Below are 18,863 nucleotides of genomic sequence, written 5' to 3' on the forward strand. Positions count from 1 at the left end.
ACGTCCGTTTAAGTATGGCAGGTACCTACCTACCTTAGGCAGTGGTTTAGTTCTCTTGAAACGCGTGGCACAATGGCGGCATAAAAGGGTTAGAGGAAGGTAAAACTTGAGTGATAACTGTTTTTAGACTTGTTTGAGTGCTAGCTAGTCTAATATTGACCATTTTCTTTAGCAAAAAACAGATTGAATGTCCATAAGTAAGCAATTGCCTAATCCCTCCCTCAAACTCCATAGTATCCAGCCTTGCCTCGCCAATGCACCTCAAACCAAAGCAAAGAAAGCAATCATAAATACCCGCTAAGTACATTATCCCCCGCCTCTAGGCTTAGACTTCGCCTTCGCCTTCTCCTTTTTCTCCTCCTTCAGCCTCTTCTTCTTCTCCTCATTCTTCTCATCGTTCTTCCGTTTTAAATTCTTGATCTCGGCCTCCGTCTTCGGAATTGGCTTAAAGAATCCTTCCAATCTTGCCTGCTGGCTAGTCTTAAGATTCTTCTGCAATCTTGCGGCACCAGCTCGGACTCTGTCTTCTGAGAATCCTTTGTCGGTGACGAGGAATTGGATGAGACCGTCAATGTCAGGGGCTTCCCACTTGAATTCGCACTCAGGGGCGTCGGCTGGTCTGACATCGGGGTTGAGGAAGAGCTCGCGGGCGTCGGCGAAGGGCCAGTCTTCTGGGATGGTATACTTTGATTTTGGGTCGTTCTGGACTGCTTCTACAAAGTTCTCGAGGGTTTTATATTCGCGGATTAACTTTAGAGCTGTATGAGGACCGACTTTAGGAATGGGGTCGAGATAGTCGCAGCCTAAGAGGATGCAAAGGTCGACAAACTATACGGTATCAGTATTCTGCGAGCAGCTATCCTAGACCAGGGGCAGTGACCTGCTTCCGATCCATATCCAGACCAGCCAAAACCTTTTCCAGAAAGATCTCTTGAATTGGTTCCTTTCTCTGTTCGCTGAATGTAAGATGTCTTAACAATACGGGAGAGTCGAAGCACAGCGTGTCCATATCCTCACTCGCCGCAGCGTATACCTTGCCGGCTCTGGCGAGAACAGCGCATTGGGCCTCTGCTTCTGTGGGGGCGATCAAGTAGGGAATACCCATAAGCTTCAGCAGGCGTTGACATTCCGCATTGTGTTCCCTTGTAACTCGAACCGTCCGGCGTGAGAACTTCTCGATGTCTTCCGCGGTACCAGTCTCCTTTGCCTCCTCCAATCCTTCAGTTGCGGTGGCCTTTCGTTGAAACCGTTTCGCCAGCTCGCCAGATTTAAGCTTAGGAGGAGCGCCATCAAATACGTAAAGCGGCTTGATACCATTGTCGACAATTCGCAGGGTGCGGTAGAACATACCCATTAAATGTGAAGTTGTCTCACCATCTTCGTTTGTGAGCATCTCTCCTCCTGAGCGAACGGCGATCAGGAAGCTGTAAATGCTCATAGAGCTAAAACGGAGTCAGCATATTAACGTCAGTTTAGGGGAGTGGTGGTCCCATACGCATCCTGGAAGTAAAAGTCAGTCAATTGATTATCCATAGATCATGACGCTGTCACTTACAATCGCAACCTTCCTGCCGAATTGATTTTTTATCTCGCCCTCTTTGTAGGCATCTGGACATTCATCCTTGATGACCTGGTACAGCTGCTTGATTCCCATCTTGTCAAATGAGGCTGAGCACCGGTAACTGTTCGTTGCGGGCGTTTCTATGGGAAGATGTGCGACTTGATAGCTTCAATACTTTTGACGATGTGAGGTGACGCGATGTCACGAACGAAGCGCGATTTCGCGTTGAGTGGTTACGAGTACGAACTCGGCACCATGTCGGGTAAATGTCGGCTTGCTTCAGAGGCCTTGCCATCAGTACATCGAATCGAGGCAAGACTTCTTCAAACGATTGCCAACTTAGCCATTAGCTAAAGTACTGATTCGTCTACTTTACTCTTTCTAGCAAAGAATATGTCACTGCGGATCCAAACTTCCTGAGCCATTCCTCACCGCGCCTAGGCATATAAACGAGAATGCAACACGCCTACCGAGGCTATGTCTCATACGAGTAAGGGACGCGCTCGGAACTCGCAGGGCAATAAAATGGGGAATTAGAGCGGGGTTAAGGAGCTATCATTACCAGTGAGCGTACGGGAATAAGTGGTCGAGTGTCGGTATACAATAGCCCACCTTCGACCAGCAAAATATTTACATTTCGGATCATGCCAAATTTATAGTCAGAGACATTCTAATATTCGCGGCCTCAAGATGTACAGGCCATTGATCCGAAATACCGCAAGCCACTGTGCTGTTGCTGCTCGCCCAATAGCATGTAAGGGGTATGCTTCGTCTGCTACCCCTCCACCATTCAATTGGGAGGACCCTTTGAATGCAAAGAGTCTTTTGACAGAGGAGGAGATTGCCATTTCAGAAACAACAGAGGCATATTGTCAGGAGCGATTGCTGCCAAGGGTCCTCCGTAAGTCCAACCTGCCACACAAGGCATTGGGTGTGCTGTCTGACGTGGTGGAATAATAGAGGCCTATCGAGACGAGCATTATGACAAAACAATCCTGGAGGAAATGGGCGAGCTCGGCTTGCTTGGTGCCACGATCAAAGGATACGGCTGCGCGGGGGTCTCGAACGTCGCCTCCGGGCTCATCACCAAGGCAGTCGAGCGAGTCGACAGTGGTTATCGATCTGGAATGTCGGTTCAATCTTCGCTGGTGATGGGAGCCATTGACATGTTTGGCACAAAAGAACACAAAGACAAATTCTTACCTAGCATGGCAAAGGGCAAGCTACTGGGCGCTTTCGGTCTTACTGAGCCAAATCATGGCAGTGATCCCGGGGCTATGGAAGCAGTTGCGAAGCCACACCCAACTAAGAAGGGGTACCTCTCTTTGTCAGGATCCAAGACCTGGATTACGAACTCTCCTATCGCAGATGTTCTGCTGGTATGGGCGAAATATCACGAAACTGGAAAAATTAGAGGTTTCTTGGTTGAGCGATCCCAATGCCCGCCTGGGACGTTGGAGACTCCTGCCATCAAAAACAAGAATGGGCTTCGAGCTTCGCTAACGGGCATGATCCACCTAGACGAATGTCCTATACCAGAAGCAAATATGTTTCCCGATGTTGAGGGCCTGCGAGGCCCGTTTTCCTGCTTGAACAACGCCAGGTATGGGATTGCGTTTGGTATAACCGGTGCTTTAGAGGACGCCATTGCTCGAGCAAGAACATATGCCTTGGAGAGGAAGCAGTTCAAGGGCAATCCCCTCGCAAAATATCAGCTCGTCCAGAAGAAGCTAGCGGACGCAACCACTGATGCTGCATTTGGAACTCTGGCAGCCATCCAAGTTGGGCGGCTGAAGGATATGGGCGAGGAGGCACCAGAAATGATCAGTATGATCAAACGGCAGAATTGTGATCGTGCCTTATGGAATGCACGGGTGCTGCAAGAAATCTTTGGTGGAAATGCTGCAAGCGATGAATACGCGATTGGAAGACATGTGGCGAATATGTACGTGACCCAGACATATGAGGGACAGAGTGACATTCACAGTAAGTATAAGTCCCAGCCCTCCTTGTTACGAACGAAGAAGTATTTGCCGAAGGCTGACTCACGATACTTAAGGCTTGATTCTGGGCAGAGCCATCACTGGTGTCCAAGCATTCTGTTAGTTCTGTAAGAAAACGGGTACTTATCGGGGGGGCTTAAGTACCTCTAGGTACATAGATACTTAACAATAAGAAATGATCGTATAGACAAACACACAGATATATATGCGTGTATGTGTATCTACCTACCTTACTATACGAGTATAGGTATACGAGTATAGGTAACTAATGTGCTGAGGCCATATATTTTATTTTCTTGCACAAGTACCAAGTACCAAGCAACATGTTATTATCCCGTTGGGCAGCATCCAGGTTGGGGGGAAAGGGGTACAAGGTACCTAAGGTATCTACGTAGCCGTAGTGCGATAGACCAACGTCATGGAGTGAAGCCCGACAGATAAGGTGAATGGCCCAATGCAAAAGAGAAAACAGCCGCCGCTATTACGGAATAATGGGAGAAGCGTATCGAAGCGCAAAGACAGGCATAGAGGGACTCAGCAGAGGCGTTGCTTTGATAAGACATGTCAGGCTGCGGGCAGAGCTGAGATGCCGCTCAGTCATCTTTTCTTTCTTGCATTCTTTCTTTCTTCTTCCTGGTTGGGTTCCTCGCTAAATTCTCTGCACCGAGCGGCGCCTACTGATTACTACTGTGGTTTTGGCGCCGATTCGCCGCTCCATCATGGCAATAAGTCGACCCGCCGATTCACGACTGCCACTCTCCACCACTCCTGCACTCCTCCACCCTTAACCTCAACCTTGAAATATTCCGTCGCCCGCCCACGAAGATCTCTATCTTCAACCCCAACTCCAGGTACGTCGCATGCCCAACTCTCCCCCGTTGCGCTCCGTGTGCGGCTCTCTCGGATGCTAGTGGCTAACAGCGACCCAGCACAGAATAGAACTTCATTCCTGTTTGCTGCGCCTCTAGATCTCTTGAGACCCGACACTCGTCTTCGCAGCCCCTCAATACCCCCCTCCTCCCGCCAAACAAAACACACAACACACATCCTTCGCAATGGCGTTGAAGAGAATCAACAAGGAGCTCACAGACCTAGGCCGGTATGTTATCCTTACTCCCGTTCACCGCCACACCTCTCCTCCAGAATCAGAAAACGCCCGTAGTGGGGTGGCTGAGCGGGGGTCTCATGCGACACCATCAATACCTTCACCCTCACTTTAACCTTTACCTTGGAGATGAAATATGTGGAAGGGTGTATGACTGACATCTTTTAGTGATCCTCCCTCGTCATGCTCAGCAGGTCCTATCGGAGATGATTTGGTACGTGCTCAAGATGCCCTCATCCAGAACCTTGGGGTCTCCCACATGCGCGAGACCACTACACGCCACCCGACCGCGCTCTGCTAGAGACATACATACTGACTTGTTACCGTCAATAGTTCCACTGGCAAGCTACCATCATGGGTCCTGTAAGTTTACTCTTCATGCCTCCACCCTCGCCTCGATATCATGTTTGGGTTCCCAGCGTCAGATTACTGCGCAAGGAAATCTTGACGATAGTATCGCCATGTACGAAAATTCACCATACTGACTTGAGTTGCAGTCGGATTCACCATATTCAGGAGGAGTCTTCTTCTTAGCCATCCACTTCCCTACCGACTACCCATTTAAGCCACCCAAGGTCAACTTCACCACCCGCATCTACCACCCAAACATCAACTCCAACGGCTCGATCTGTTTAGATATTCTCCGTGATCAATGGTCCCCGGCTCTGACGATCTCGAAAGGTATGTATCAAGCCAGCCATGCGCTTATTGGCATATACTGACATAGTAATTGATAGTCCTCCTCTCCATCTGCTCCATGCTTACCGACCCCAACCCTGATGACCCTCTCGTCCCCGAAATCGCACACGTCTACAAGACAGACCGGTCCCGATACGAGGCAACCGCGCGGGAATGGACTCGTAAATACTCATAAATATGCATCTAGCCTACCAGACCTCGACTGAACTTTTTCTTCTCTCCCCGCGAATTACGGGTTTAGCTGGCGTCAACAATGAATAATTGGTCCCCTGGGTTTTTGTGTCACAAATGGCAGCTGGTGTGGATGGGCGATTTGATCGCTTGTTGGTGGATGACCACGCCAGAGTAGTGGTGGTGGTGGTGGTGGTGGTGGTGAAATAGCGGCAGAAATGATTCGTGACTTGATAGCATCGCTGGGAGGGCAATATATGTTTATTTGCACTCGGGAAGGTTTTTGCGCTTTTGATTGTACCCCGCGTTGGTATTCCGCTCAACTCTTGGAATGCCAAAATCCGTTATCGCAGCGACAACATTCTCTGCCCACTACTTCTTAGTACTATATTTTGGTGGTTTCGTCATTGTGGGAATTGTGCACATATGGCATCTCATGACGGTCGTGATAGAACCACATAGCTTACGGAGTATGCTCTATATTGTGACTTTCAGATATTCGTACCTACCTAGGGATGCTTTCTTTCCTGCCCAATATTGCCACATTCAGCTTTACTTGCTCTTTCTCAATTTTCTCGCTTCTAATTTCCAAAGCGGCCATCTAGGTGTAAACAGAACCCCATTTCTCTTCTCGCCCCTCTTCCCATTGAAATCTTCCTTATCGTAGTAAGTATAATATAAATGAGAAACATTGGATTTCGTGCCCGGAATCACTTGGGCCGCCCAGGCTTCTAGGGATGGTCCTTATTCTTAGTATATACCCTCTCACCTCCAGGATCTTTTCTTCCCCAAGTTCTCGGGTTGCACGACATTCAGCAATACCGCATATCATACAAACCTCATGGCGGGCGTTGGATTCTGCCGATTCGCTCACTGTATGTCTATCGATGTCTTCCCTCCGGGTATCTTGTAGGTGGCGATCGGGAAGAGCATGCAGATGCGAAGGAAGTGGCTCTGATGCCTCGACATGAAGTCCTCCGCGGGGCGCTTGGGTGTTTTGCGGAAGCGCCCGCCCCTCCTTGTCCTTAACATTTCTATTTTCTATATTTATCCTTGTGGGATGTGGGGGACGGGACGGGTTGGACAAGGTCAATTAGTACAATACAGTACATATGTACTTTCGTAGTGCAGCTTCAAGTTTGCGTGATTTCGTACATAGTTTCATTTCTATATTTGGTGGAACACAAGAGACTAGTGTTGACTACTAAATATCCACCAAGATATCTACTCACCTACCTTGATCCTTCTAGCATTGCTACTCATCGGAAATTGGATGAGATACCAAAGGTATAGACAGTACGTGTTGCCGCGCGAATGCCGTTTGATCAGTCCCTGGGTAGGTGCAAAATGGGCTGATTATCGGGACATATGCTGGGAGGCATTAGGACTCGCAGGAATTAGGCGTGGATCTGAGTTTGAGGCACGTTTAAGGGGCCGGTAAGCGGGAAGATTGTTTTGTTTTGTTTTGTTCTGTTCTGTTTTGTCTGAGGGAGTGGGAGGTTGGTGGGTGGACGCCATGTGGATTTGACTGTTTGACCTGGAGCGAGGGGAATTGACATTGGGTGAGGTGGGTAAGGGTTGTGGTGCAAGTCTCAGTTCGAAGTAGGAGGACTTTGCGAAGATTGGGATGTAAGGGAAAAGTACTATGGTTATACAGAGGAGGCTGTTGATGGGAGTCTAGAGTACTTCTCTGTAAGTAATTGTCCTGATTTTGGGATGGCTTGCTCTCTCTTTAGACAGAGGCCAAGATGGTATATTTTCGTCTCTTCCTGATCCCAACTCGGTGGTTCTAGAAGTGCTCTATGGCTGGACTTGCTCAAGTCCGGAACTTGGGCGGCCTCGAACGAATAGCAACGAAAGACATAGGACACGAGATATGGATCCGAGGAGATCTCCTACTAGGCCCGGGGGTGTTGCAGAGGGCGCCGCCACTTGGCGAGTAGAAGAGGAAGCTTTAACCTGGGTGTTCGTTTTGCTTTAATGTCTCTGAGGGTGCTGGAACATGTAGAACTACTACTACGAAGTACTGGAGTAACTATACTCCGTACACAGGTACTTCTCCGCGCGGCAAAAACGGCAGCTTTGCGTGCGCATCTGAGGCTCTGACGCTGTAGACGGGCTTCGTACTCGCTGGAGACCATCGTCCGCAAGGTTACAAGAGGCGTTGCAGTCTGTCGCACGATCCCCGTCCGAAACAGCATTGCGACAGCACTGACGGATTGGCGCGCAATGGCTCCTTGGACGCAGCGCCACAGCCAATCGCAAGCGGCCGTTCGCGCCTTGATGAAGGGTCTATATCCGATCTCTCCAAACGACCCTCTCGCCCCTTTTCCCCCATAGGCTCCAAAGCGTCCAATTCATGGCCGCTGGTCCTTATTTCGACCCCCAACGGGCCCAAGACCGGGGCTTGGTGCTCTCCCAAGCAGCCAGGGCCGTGTTGCGCAGGGAGCGAGGTATACGAATGCTCGAGGGATCGGGCAGGCTACTCAGATCCTCAGACGTTCACGATGCCAGAGCTTGGGTCCCATCAGGCCATTCACCCTTCTCGTATGTCCCACGCATGAACGTGACGAGGCCCTTCTCCTCCTCTTTTGTATTGTTCACACAGACAATCCCGACTCTCTCATTCGTTTCTTGCTCTGCTCTGCTGTGGTGTGCTTTTCTCATTGCCGGGTGCTGCTTTCCTTCTTCACGCCCTCCATAACATAGATAATATCTAACTCTGCGCTTGGTATTGCGCAACAGTACGGGCAGTCACCGCAGGGCAGGTACTTTGTAAAGGTACGTCTAGACATGCTCTTTCATCTATCTACCTTGACTTGGTTTCCTCCCCTCAAACCCGCCACCCGCCGATCCGCCTGCAAACCGGGCTTCTGATAGATATTGTCGCTGACCTCGTCTGTCCTGCTCCCCTCACAGGCCCCTCGTCCTCCACGCTCCTTCAAACATCCACGCTCTCTACGACCAGATCTATTTTCACTTACGAGCTTCTGTCATCTCAGCAGGCTCTGGATGATAACGCTCTAGTTCTAATTTAAAGTATCTATTTATCTAAATCAATAATCGGAAGGGAGCAGAGTTCACGACGGAGGGCTCTTCGAGAAAAGAGGCTCATCCGGCCGTTGGAGTCGACCTGAGCTCGCACGAATAGAACGATGTCTTCAAATACGGGTTTTTCGAGGAGTAGCACCGGCTCGATCAAGGTGTCAGAGCGATCGCGATGGCCACCATTAACACGGGTGTTAATGTCGGGAGAGATGAGCGCTGAACGGCCGAGGGAATTAAATTTGCGAGAGAAGTTTGATAGATGGATGGTGAATGAAGGATATCGGCGATTGTGGGTAACGCTCTGGGAATCTTCGAGAGTCGTTTGGCTAACCTATGGCTAGTTTCGTCTTCATCTTCGCCGGCATCCATATGATGATCTTCGCTTTCGGATTCATGAATTACCAGATCAAAGACAATCTCACCATAGCCCGAAGCACATTCGGTCTTACATATGCGACAGCAAGAGCGGCAGCCTTGACCCTGCATTTTGATGTGGCTATGATTCTATTCCCGGTCTGCAGGACGCTCATCTCCTTGGCTCGTCAGACTCCTCTGAACGGCATTGTCCAATTCGACAAGAATATTACCTTCCACATCACCACTGCTTGGTCAATTGTCTTCTTCTCCTGGGTCCACACCATCGCGCATTGGAACAACTTCGCTCAGATCTCAGCAAAGAACAACCTTGGCTTTGGAGGTTTCCTTCTTGCAAACTTCGTGTCCGGCCCTGGATGGACTGGGTACATAATGCTGACTGCACTCATGTGCATGGTTGCTACATCCGTCGAGAAGATGCGTCGTGCCAACTTCGAGCGCTTCTGGTACACGCATCATATGTTCGTTGTCTTCTTTGTCTTCTGGTCGATTCACGGTGCTTTCTGCATGATCCAACCTGATTTCGCGCCTTATTGTGTCAGTGTGGGATCGACGGCCATTGGTGTATTCTGGCAATACTGGATGTACGGCGGATATATTTACCTGATGGAAAGAATTGCAAGAGAGATCCGTGGCAAGCACAAGACCTACATCTCCAAGGTTGTCCAACATCCTAGCAACGTCTGCGAAATCCAGATCAAGAAAGAAAACACCAAGACTAGGGCAGGGCAGTATATCTTCTTTTGCTGCCCTGAGGTCTCCGTCTGGCAGTATCACCCTTTCACGCTGACCTCTGCTCCCGAGGAAGACTATATCTCTATTCACGTGAGAATGGTCGGGGATTTCACGAAAGCCGTAGGCCGAACTCTAGGCTGCGATATCGACAAGCCACGAGGTGGAGGTGAAGGCAAGAAGGAAGCATCCCAAGTCGTGGGTGTCAACTCAAACGCTCCCGGAGTAGAAACCGTCGACCCAGCCATCCGGCGAATTCTCCCCCGTGTCTACATCGACGGCCCCTTCGGCTCCGCCTCAGAAGACGTCTTCAAATATGAGATTGCCATGCTTTGCGGTGCAGGAATTGGTGTCACTCCTTTCGCCTCAATTCTCAAATCAATATGGTACCGAATGAACTACCCCCAGAAGAAAACTCGTCTCCGCAAAGTCTACTTCTTCTGGGTCTGTCGAGATTTTGGTTCCTTCGAATGGTTCCGCTCACTGTTGCTGGCTATTGAAGCCCAAGACATGGATAACCATATTGAAATCCATACGTATTTGACGGCGAAGATTAAGGTTGATGATGCGACCAATATCATGATCAACGATGCGAATGCAGACCGTGATGCTATTACTGGGCTGCGGGCACCAACGAATTTTGGAAGACCGAACTGGGATATGATTTTCAAGAGCATTAGGAAGATTCATGCGCCTGCGGAGGCCGGAGTGTTCTTTTGTGGGCCGAAGGGCTTGGGTAGCCAGCTGCATGTGAAGTGTAATATGTATAGTGAGCCTGGTATGTCTTCCCCCAACTCCCTCTCTATTTCTTCTACCATCTTCCACCACATATCGCGCAACATGCTAACGAGTATTACAGGTTTCTCGTTCGCGTGGGGTAAAGAAAATTTCTAAACAGGCTCAACATATATGCTATAGCCGAACTATTCACACATATTGGCGTTGCTATGGCATTAAATTTTGGCGGCATACGGATAGATACACACTCAAGGAAGAAATGAAAAAGATGTTGTTGAAATCAGAGGTGTCTTTCTACCTCGCGCAGCGCGCACACATATCATGGATGAAATGTTTGCTGGCCGCCTGCTTTTTACTTCTGTCTATTTATATGTATAGATACTTACCCAGGTACCTTCCAAATTACAATTCTTACATGGCGTTCACCATATATTGTCTCCTTATATAGGGCCCTTAGATTTCCAACTTATTATATTCCAGCAGTTCTTTTTTGTTAAACTAATACAGGTATGGCGGGGATTGGACGATGTTATTCGAGGGACAGCGCCTTAAATTCCTCCTTAATAGAAGGCACTGACATCGGTAGATCGTTTGCACACCTCGCCCATACTCTGTATTTACTCGAGGTTAGAAATACCAAGTTCTTTCCCTAGAGGGCAAAATTTCACCACTTGGTCTTTGCTCGCAATCTGCCGGCCTTCCGAATAGACGGATGGGAACGTTATATTCCGCTGAGCAAACCGCTCCTCAGGTAACACCCGTTTCTGAGCTAGGTATCAAACAAGACTCATATGCCACATCCTTCAATGGCTCCCCTCACAGGCCATCGACCGTCTCCGGCGATAGCAATCGTAATCACACTGCCTAGATTTCAAACTTATCTAAAATTCGGTCACGCCTTCTCAAGTTTAACACCCCAATTCCCCTTGCATTATCAAAAGCGCTGTTCTCAATTCAGAGTCTGTTCCAACTCCGGAACTCTTGCCGAGAACGCATGTCCGGAGTGATCGCTCAGGCATTTTAAAACCACAGAAGGTGAACATGTAAATTTGAACTGAAAAGGACCACACGGATATAACTTCGGGCTCCGTAGCATGGAAACAGTAAGTGTAGTAGGTTCTGATGCTTCCATTAGCGCCTGTCTTTTCGGAGAGGTAATGAGGACTGGATTTCAACAGGCAATACCAAGTTAACAAAAAGGGGATTCGAGCGTACGTGTGATCTGGGCTGGACGAAGACAGTCGAATCCCAGCTTTTAGATAACTTAGTGCTGCTAGGAGGATGTGAAATTTCAAGAACTGGGAGGGCAAAAAGTCAGTATCGTCAGGCTGGGGAAGCGGTGCAGAGAATGGAGGCTCCGCAATGGTAAGAGAATCCAGACTTCCGAATTCAACATCCTCCAGCCACGAAAAAAAAAAGCCATGAGAGGTAAAGCACCCGACTATTGAAATGAGGGCAATATTTCCCCGCCCAAAAACCACCTCCCAGAAGCCACATTGGTACTCGGCGGCAAAACAATTTGACCCAAATCACCCCCACTGCAATTTATATCTCGTGAGCTGCAAGCCACCTGAAGGCAAAGCAAAATATTCGCGTCACCATAGCATTTCAGCTCCTCAATAGTTCGTAGTTCGAAATCCCGGTACGGCTTTTCGACTGCCGGTAGGTCCCGTTTCGCTGCACGGTCGTGAGAACCCTCCGCAAACGCTTGAGTTGATAACGAGAAAATGAGCCGCAACGCCCGTTTCAATGTTCCACGTCATCCGGGTTATTCAGACCAATCGCACTGCAGGGAAACTGCAACTGCCCCAGTAAATCTCCACGGGACTTCAGTGGCTTGATATCTGTGGCCCAGATTTTGCAAATGGCGGTATAGATGGGCTTGACTTTGATTTTATTGTTCCGACTTGGTGAGGAAAGGAAGCTATGGACACATTGTTACTGTAGTTGGATTTCTGGAATTAGATGGAGGATAGTTTCGTGCCCATACTCCCTTTCCCGCACGCATCGAAATAATCGCCACAGTATATAGTATCAGATGGGATTTTCGATATAGATGCATCTCGTCCCCTTCGAGATCGATGTACAATCGAGGCGTAGACGGCAAAATGCAACATTGTGGCTCACTCAGTGCCCCTGAAAGCCGCAATACGACCTCCTCTGGAGCAAATCTGACCTGCTGCACAGAATACCCCGCAGGCGAGCCGGCGGTAGGCCAGGATATGGCTGCATGCATTATTGCCTTCTGCCCTGCAATTGTGGTTGGTGCTCATAGGCAATATCTCGACTTTTGCTGTCTGGACCTTCAAAAGCGCCATCCTCACGTTTGTGCCTGCACCCCACGGCCTGAACAAGCTCCCAAATTCCATGGCTGGTTGCAAGAATCCTAAAGCCGCTATTCGGCATGAAAGAGACTATTGGCTTGTAAGCCAAACTTGAGTGCACTTTACTCGGTGTGCGAATTATTGGGGAAGTCGTTAGTACCTGAACGTTGTTGCACTACAGCTGTATAGATCCTTGAGGGTGCATATTAAAGCTCAATTCAGGGTGCATTCCCGTTTTATTTTCGGAGCCTTTTTTTGCAGCAAGAGCTAAAAATCAAAAGCCTCACGTTCAGCTGCCAATCTTCCAATATTTTCCCAAGGAACCCGACAACCTGCATCGGACCTTGCATGTCCGAATGCACCACAAGCGCGGACGTCTGCCGGAAAGAGGGGAATTGAGGCTCTCGATTGAGCGCCATGTTCAAATTTTGGAATTGGAGAGAAGCGTTTCTGCACAGTAGTCCCAATTGAGGGGTCTATGCTTCGTACATGTACCGATAATCAAGATGCGGGACTTCTTCGTGGCTTCAGAAGATGTAACCATATTCACTAATCCGGACAACCTAGTACGATAGTCGGGCAAGGTCAATCGATCTCGGAGCGCTCCCTGGAGTATATATATTGAGGTGCCCGTCTCTGAAAAGAACTAAATCTAGTCAGACATACATCTCAGATTCCCAGTACATCTCTTAAACAGCCACTCAAAACAGCACCATGAGCCCCAAAATGTCGATGTCTTCTACATTGGTCCTCGGACTATTAGCATCTGCCACATCTGCCCTCGTTGCTAGGGATTCCACGCTGTCTGCCCGTCAAGGTATGTTAAAACCCGGGAACAGATACTCTGCAATGAACTAACAGATCTATCAGGACCAGCCTATTCTTACCTGGGATGCTACACGGAAGGCACCGGGGTACGGGCCTTGGGTGCGTACAACAGTGTCAACTACACCACGATGACGGTCGAAATATGCGCCGGTCTTTGCTTGCCGACATACACGCTGTTCGGATTGGAATATGGCGGAGAGTGCTGGTGTGCCAACGTCTTTGGCACAGGTGCAGTCGCCGCACCTGAGACCGAGTGCAGCATGCCCTGCGGTGGAAGTGCAACTGAGATTTGCGGAGCAGGCAACAGACTCAGCGTCTACTCAACAACACCTGCTGCGCCAGCTGCTCCAGTCCATGTGCCGGCCGCGGGTGGCTACACCAGAACTGGCTGCTACACAGAGGGGAACGGCACCAGAGCCTTGTCGGGCGCTGAGGAGGTTAACTATGCTACCATGACCGTGGAGATATGTGCCGCATTCTGCGCGACGGGTTCGTTCCAGGTCATGGGCGTTGAATATGGAGGCGAATGCTATTGCGGAAGTCTGACCCAATTCAGCGCAAGCGGGTCTGTCGTAGCACCAGATAGTGAATGTTCAATGCTCTGCGCTGGAAATTCGACCGAATACTGTGGTGCTGGGAACCGCTTGGACTTGTACCAGACCACTGCACCTTAGCCAGTCTAATGGTAAGTGTTGCAGATGGGTGGAACGAAAGATAGCAGAACGGAGGAAGAATTGGAAGCTTGGAGAAGGACAAATAAAGGTTTCAAAATTCGTTTCTTGGCCACGCCTAATCAAGCCAGTCTGGAGGCTTTTAACTGAGGTAGGAGTAGTATCAATAGAATAGAATTTCAACCCCAACCTTTGCATGGTGTACTCGGTGTTGTGCGAACAAACAGCGTTCCACCACGCAGTAAGCAAACGGTGGTACTACCAGCCCAGCTTGAGCTACAGGTGCCACTGCTATATCTGTGCTCTGCTCGTGTTTTAGCCCACCAAAGATGGACAATGCGAATCGGTGACGATGGTGATATGAAAATAATGCAAAGCAGACGCATTATTAAACGGCTTCGCGGGTGCGTCCATCGGAGGTTAAAAGGACCAGAAGAGACTCAGGGGAGAAACCCCTTTCCCAGCCACGGACCCAAGAAGGTTAGCCTCCCACGGGACTTCGGGCTTAAATTGCAGCTGGAATCCCCGAGGCTCTGGGTCGGAAGGGGTCAGTAACTTGGTACGAAACAGTATATGGTGGATAATATATGGCCTGTGTAGGCAGAGATCCAAAGTATATAACTTGCTTTGAAATCTACGGAGTGGCAACTGTTGTCCCGAAACGGCGCAAGGAGCCTATCTGTTGCGGCTGTGATCGAGAAATTTAAGATTATTTGTGGACTTGCTGACGACAACAAAATTGAACACATGAATGCAAGCACCATAGGTGCTTCGGACAGGTCCCAAGTCCAATAACTCCGGGCATAGCCACGACGCTAATCATGATATTTATATGCTTGTAGCTCGTAGCTCGTACCTCGTACCGTATTTAGTACTGCGTGTACACAGGTACCTAGCTACGAAAGTGCATACTACGACATGCTGTTGGGTCCGTACTTGGTACTTCGTGCTCATTTTCAATCCTCACTTCGTCCGTCGCCCCCACCGAAAACACTGGGATCCGGACCAGAGTCAGCACCCTAATGCCTGCTCCTATGAATAGATATGCGGCTACAATCTAGAGCAGCAGCAGATGTCCCTTTTCCAGCTGCAATAATAATACTCGGAGTGCCAGCTCATCCGGGGAACTGCAATTGCCAAGCAATCGTGCCAGGTTCCCAGGTCCTATCTCGTTCCGGCGTCAGGAGCACTATCGAACAACCACAACCACGATCACAACCACAACTACAATCGCTGCCACAATCACAACCACGACCACGATAAGGCGCAGAATCGGTGAACGGGAGCCCTCGAGCTTTCGATGCCACATGCGGTCGAGATGCCGTCGTCCGTGTCCGAGGATCAGGATCTGGCCCTGTCCTCGACTCGCCCACCGGTCGATCCACCGCCCAACTCGAGCCTGACATACGAGAAGGTCAATGGAAACTCCCACCCCAAATCCCCCACACATACATCTGCGAATGGCAGTGTAGGCGAAGGCGTAGACGGATATTTTGATGGTGGGAGCAGCAGCAACAGGCCGTATATGAATGGCGATACCCTCCGTGAAGGCAGTTTGAACGTCATTCCAAATGGACGAGCTAGCGCAAGCAGCTGGGACCATAGGTCATCGCGCAATGGTAGCACGCTGTCGGTGAATGGAGGCCTCAATGGCATGGCAGATAACGGGCGGAGGAGCCCAGTTTCGCAGAATGGCCTGCGGCGGACGTCGAATGGAGATCGGAGCTCAGTCGCGTCGATAAACGGCAATGGAAATGGGAACGTTTACAACACTCCAAGGGAAGCGGCACCCAGAAGCTCTACAAACCACGACCGCGATTCGCACAAGCAAGTCTCGATACCGGGCCCCATCTCAACGAATCCTCAGAGTACCGGCCCTTTGACATATACTTCTGCCCTATTGCCAACCACACCACTACCTGTTGAAACCCCTCCGCGTGCAGAAACAAACTCTCCGCAGCGTTTTCCATCCCCCCCGTCCTATCCTGCTCCGCCAATCCCAACATCGTCCCCAGGTCCCGCCCAACATGCCGGTTTAAATCAATTGAAGCATCGACACACGCTACAAGTCCCCAAGGCTGTTCCTGGTCGGAACTCAAAGGACGGAGACGACACTGCACATACCAGCGGAAGATTCTCACCGACGACAGTGACATCGAGCGTAAGACGTGGCTCCTTGAGCCTCAACCGGAGAAATACCCACTCGATCCACTCAAACATGCCTCATGACGAGATAGCTCCAGATGAGGATGCAATACGGTGGGCGGAGGCAGTAAGGCAAAAGAGAGCGAGTAAAAGGAAACGGAAGGATGAAGAAGACGATGATAGAGTGGTAATTGGGACCAAAGTGGACCAAAATCATCAAAATTGGGTGATGGCATACAACATGTTGACAGGCATTCGATTTACTGTTTCACGGACAAATGCCAAGTTCGACCGGGAATTGACAGAAGCAGATTTCCAGGCGAAGCATAAGTTCTCATTTGATGTGTAAGTACTCCCAAGGAAATGCACCAAAATGGGATCTAACGAAAGCAGGACCGGTAATGAATTAACACCATCCGCTAAGTACGACTTCAAGTTTAAGGATTACGCCCCATGGGTATTTCGCCATTTACGAGCAAAGTTCAAACTTGACCCGGCGGATTATCTCATGTCTTTGACCAGCAAATACATTCTCTCGGAACTCGGAACCCCTGGGAAAAGCGGCAGCTTCTTCTACTTCTCCCGGGATTACAAATACATTATCAAAACGATCCACCACGCCGAGCACAAATTCCTAAGGAAGATCTTGAAGGAATACTATCAACATGTCGAGCAAAACCCAAACACGCTATTATCCCAATTCTATGGGCTCCATCGTGTCAAGGTACCGTACGGACCAAAGATACATTTTGTGGTTATGAATAATTTGTTCCCTCCACATCGAGACATACATCAGACTTTCGATTTGAAAGGTTCAACAGTAGGGCGAAACTTCAAAGAGGAAGAGCTTGAAAAGAATCCCCGTGCGACTCTCAAAGATCTCAATTGGCTCCGTCGAGACATGCATCTGGAATTTGGCCCAGAAAAGAGACGAATATTTTTTGAGCAAATGGAACGGGATGTGCGCCTTCTACAAAGACTCAAAATAATGGATTATAGCATGTTGGTGGGTATCCATGACCTCCGGAAAGGAAACCAAGAAAATTTGCGTGATAAGACGTTACAAGTCTTTCAGCCGGGAGGGGGCAGCCCTGGGGATGATATGGGACCGGATGGTAGAGGGATGTTGATGAGAACACCGAGCAAACTTGAGAGTGCCCGGAAAGCCAGGGAACTGCGGCAGACTCTCAAGCAAGAGAAGCCAGTTCCAATGGCCCACACCGGCTCACGCATGCCCGATACTTTGGAAGAGAATACCCCGAAGCGTGATTTTATCTTCTACAGTGATGATGGGGGTTTCCGGGCTACGCATGAGGATGATAGTCCCGGCGACGAGATTTTCTTCCTGTCCATCATTGATTGCCTGACTCACTATGGTCTAGCGAAGAAGCTAGAACATCTATGGAGTACGTCTTACTGTTTGTTACCTTATTGTGGTATATTCTTACTAACGCAAGTGTAGAGGGTCTAAGTAACGATAAAAAATTGATCTCGCCCATATCCCCCGAGCCGTACGGAGACAGATTCATAGATTTTATTGAATCTATCACTAAAAGCCCCGAAGAAGCCACCCGCGAAGCACAATCTGCGTCAAGACCGTCAATCCTGCATAGCAACTCAAATCCGATTTCAAACCGTGACCCGAACACCTCTCTTGATTCAGGCAGAAGATCTGGAAGTCAGCCCATGAATAGGAATGAGATTGAAGTCTCAAATTCGGAGAAACGGAATGACGAGGCCGAGCGCCCAGACCCCCGGATTATCAGTGCTATTCGAAGTCCAAGTGCAGAACGGACTGGAGGTCTGCAAGGGCAGACGCTCCCCGTTGTAGAAGAGCTAGGTGAGGCTAGCAGCACCGGCGGCCGCAGCGGACAGAGCCGCGAACGGGAGGCAAATGGCGATATAAGACCCCCGACACCGGCAAAAGACAACTCCGACCACCGGCCTTTGACACCACCGAAGGATCACGACCCGAATAATACGGTCCACGGTGCGAGAGGGCCAGTCAGCAGGAATAGCTTGGATAAGAAGCTGCCCCCTTTACCACTCGTGCATAGCCCTAAACAACTGCCTGAGGAAGGCATCGTTGCGAGGCAATAAAACTTGAATTCTACGCTCTGTTCGAAGAACAATAGGGCAATTCGGCGTGGGGGAAGTGTAAAAAGTATGGGAAGTAGAAGTCGACGGGACGCGAGGCATTCATGATACCATTCCATTCTCACTCATCTAGCGATTCTCCGAAGCATTTTTTCTCTTTCGTGCCTGTCTATTATCACCACAACGACACACATCGCCCCTGACGGGCCTGCATTTCATTCGTTTGTGTTTTCCGCCCTGAGACGAATTTCCTTCTGTTGAAGCGCCAGCCAAAACTTTGGGTTTAGGACTTGTCAAGAGTCTTGTAGTTAGGTAGACTTTGTTTAGTTCTTCGAGAAGGAAAGTAGGGGTGAATGTAAGCTTAGA

General features: G+C 49.5%; 6 protein-coding genes across 6 annotated transcripts; 5 read left to right on the forward strand and 1 right to left on the reverse strand.

Annotated features, from left to right (window-relative positions):
* Positions 1-306: 306 nt before the first annotated feature.
* Positions 307-1,654, reverse strand: BP5553_08245 (putative DNA repair endonuclease rad2; the record flags this gene model as incomplete). The annotated part of the gene is made up of 4 exons (XM_032016868.1): positions 307-828; positions 881-1,442; positions 1,496-1,500; positions 1,556-1,654. 4 exons carry the CDS (start codon positions 1,652-1,654, stop codon positions 307-309), a joined length of 1,188 nt encoding a protein of 395 aa, XP_031867159.1.
* Positions 1,655-2,251: 597 nt separating this feature from the next.
* Positions 2,252-3,667, forward strand: BP5553_08246 (Acyl-CoA dehydrogenase NM protein; the record flags this gene model as incomplete). Its single annotated transcript, XM_032016869.1, has 3 exons — positions 2,252-2,462; positions 2,522-3,547; positions 3,621-3,667. The coding sequence occupies 3 exons, from the start codon at positions 2,252-2,254 to the stop codon at positions 3,665-3,667; spliced, it is 1,284 nt and encodes a 427-aa protein (XP_031867160.1).
* Positions 3,668-4,619: 952 nt separating this feature from the next.
* BP5553_08247 (putative ubiquitin conjugating enzyme ubc1) lies at positions 4,620-5,543 on the forward strand (the record flags this gene model as incomplete). The annotated part of the gene is made up of 5 exons (XM_032016870.1): positions 4,620-4,663; positions 4,838-4,883; positions 5,003-5,032; positions 5,167-5,350; positions 5,407-5,543. 5 exons carry the CDS (start codon positions 4,620-4,622, stop codon positions 5,541-5,543), a joined length of 441 nt encoding a protein of 146 aa, XP_031867161.1.
* Positions 5,544-8,694: 3,151 nt separating this feature from the next.
* On the forward strand, positions 8,695-10,588 carry BP5553_08248 (Riboflavin synthase; the record flags this gene model as incomplete). Its single annotated transcript, XM_032016871.1, has 3 exons — positions 8,695-8,876; positions 8,929-10,472; positions 10,554-10,588. 3 exons carry the CDS (start codon positions 8,695-8,697, stop codon positions 10,586-10,588), a joined length of 1,761 nt encoding a protein of 586 aa, XP_031867162.1.
* A 2,894-nt stretch (positions 10,589-13,482) lies between these two features.
* Positions 13,483-14,258, forward strand: BP5553_08249 (WSC containing protein; the record flags this gene model as incomplete). Its single annotated transcript, XM_032016872.1, has 2 exons — positions 13,483-13,573; positions 13,627-14,258. 2 exons carry the CDS (start codon positions 13,483-13,485, stop codon positions 14,256-14,258), a joined length of 723 nt encoding a protein of 240 aa, XP_031867163.1.
* Positions 14,259-15,573: 1,315 nt separating this feature from the next.
* BP5553_08250 (SAICAR synthase-like protein) lies at positions 15,574-18,500 on the forward strand (the record flags this gene model as incomplete). Its single annotated transcript, XM_032016873.1, has 3 exons — positions 15,574-16,745; positions 16,794-17,806; positions 17,863-18,500. The coding sequence occupies 3 exons, from the start codon at positions 15,574-15,576 to the stop codon at positions 18,498-18,500; spliced, it is 2,823 nt and encodes a 940-aa protein (XP_031867164.1).
* Between the last annotated feature and the right edge of the window lie 363 nt (positions 18,501-18,863).

Source organism: Venustampulla echinocandica (genome assembly GCF_003357145.1).
Source record: "Venustampulla echinocandica strain BP 5553 chromosome Unknown scaffold_7, whole genome shotgun sequence".
NCBI classification, from domain to species: Eukaryota; Fungi; Ascomycota; class Leotiomycetes; order Helotiales; family Pleuroascaceae; genus Venustampulla; species Venustampulla echinocandica.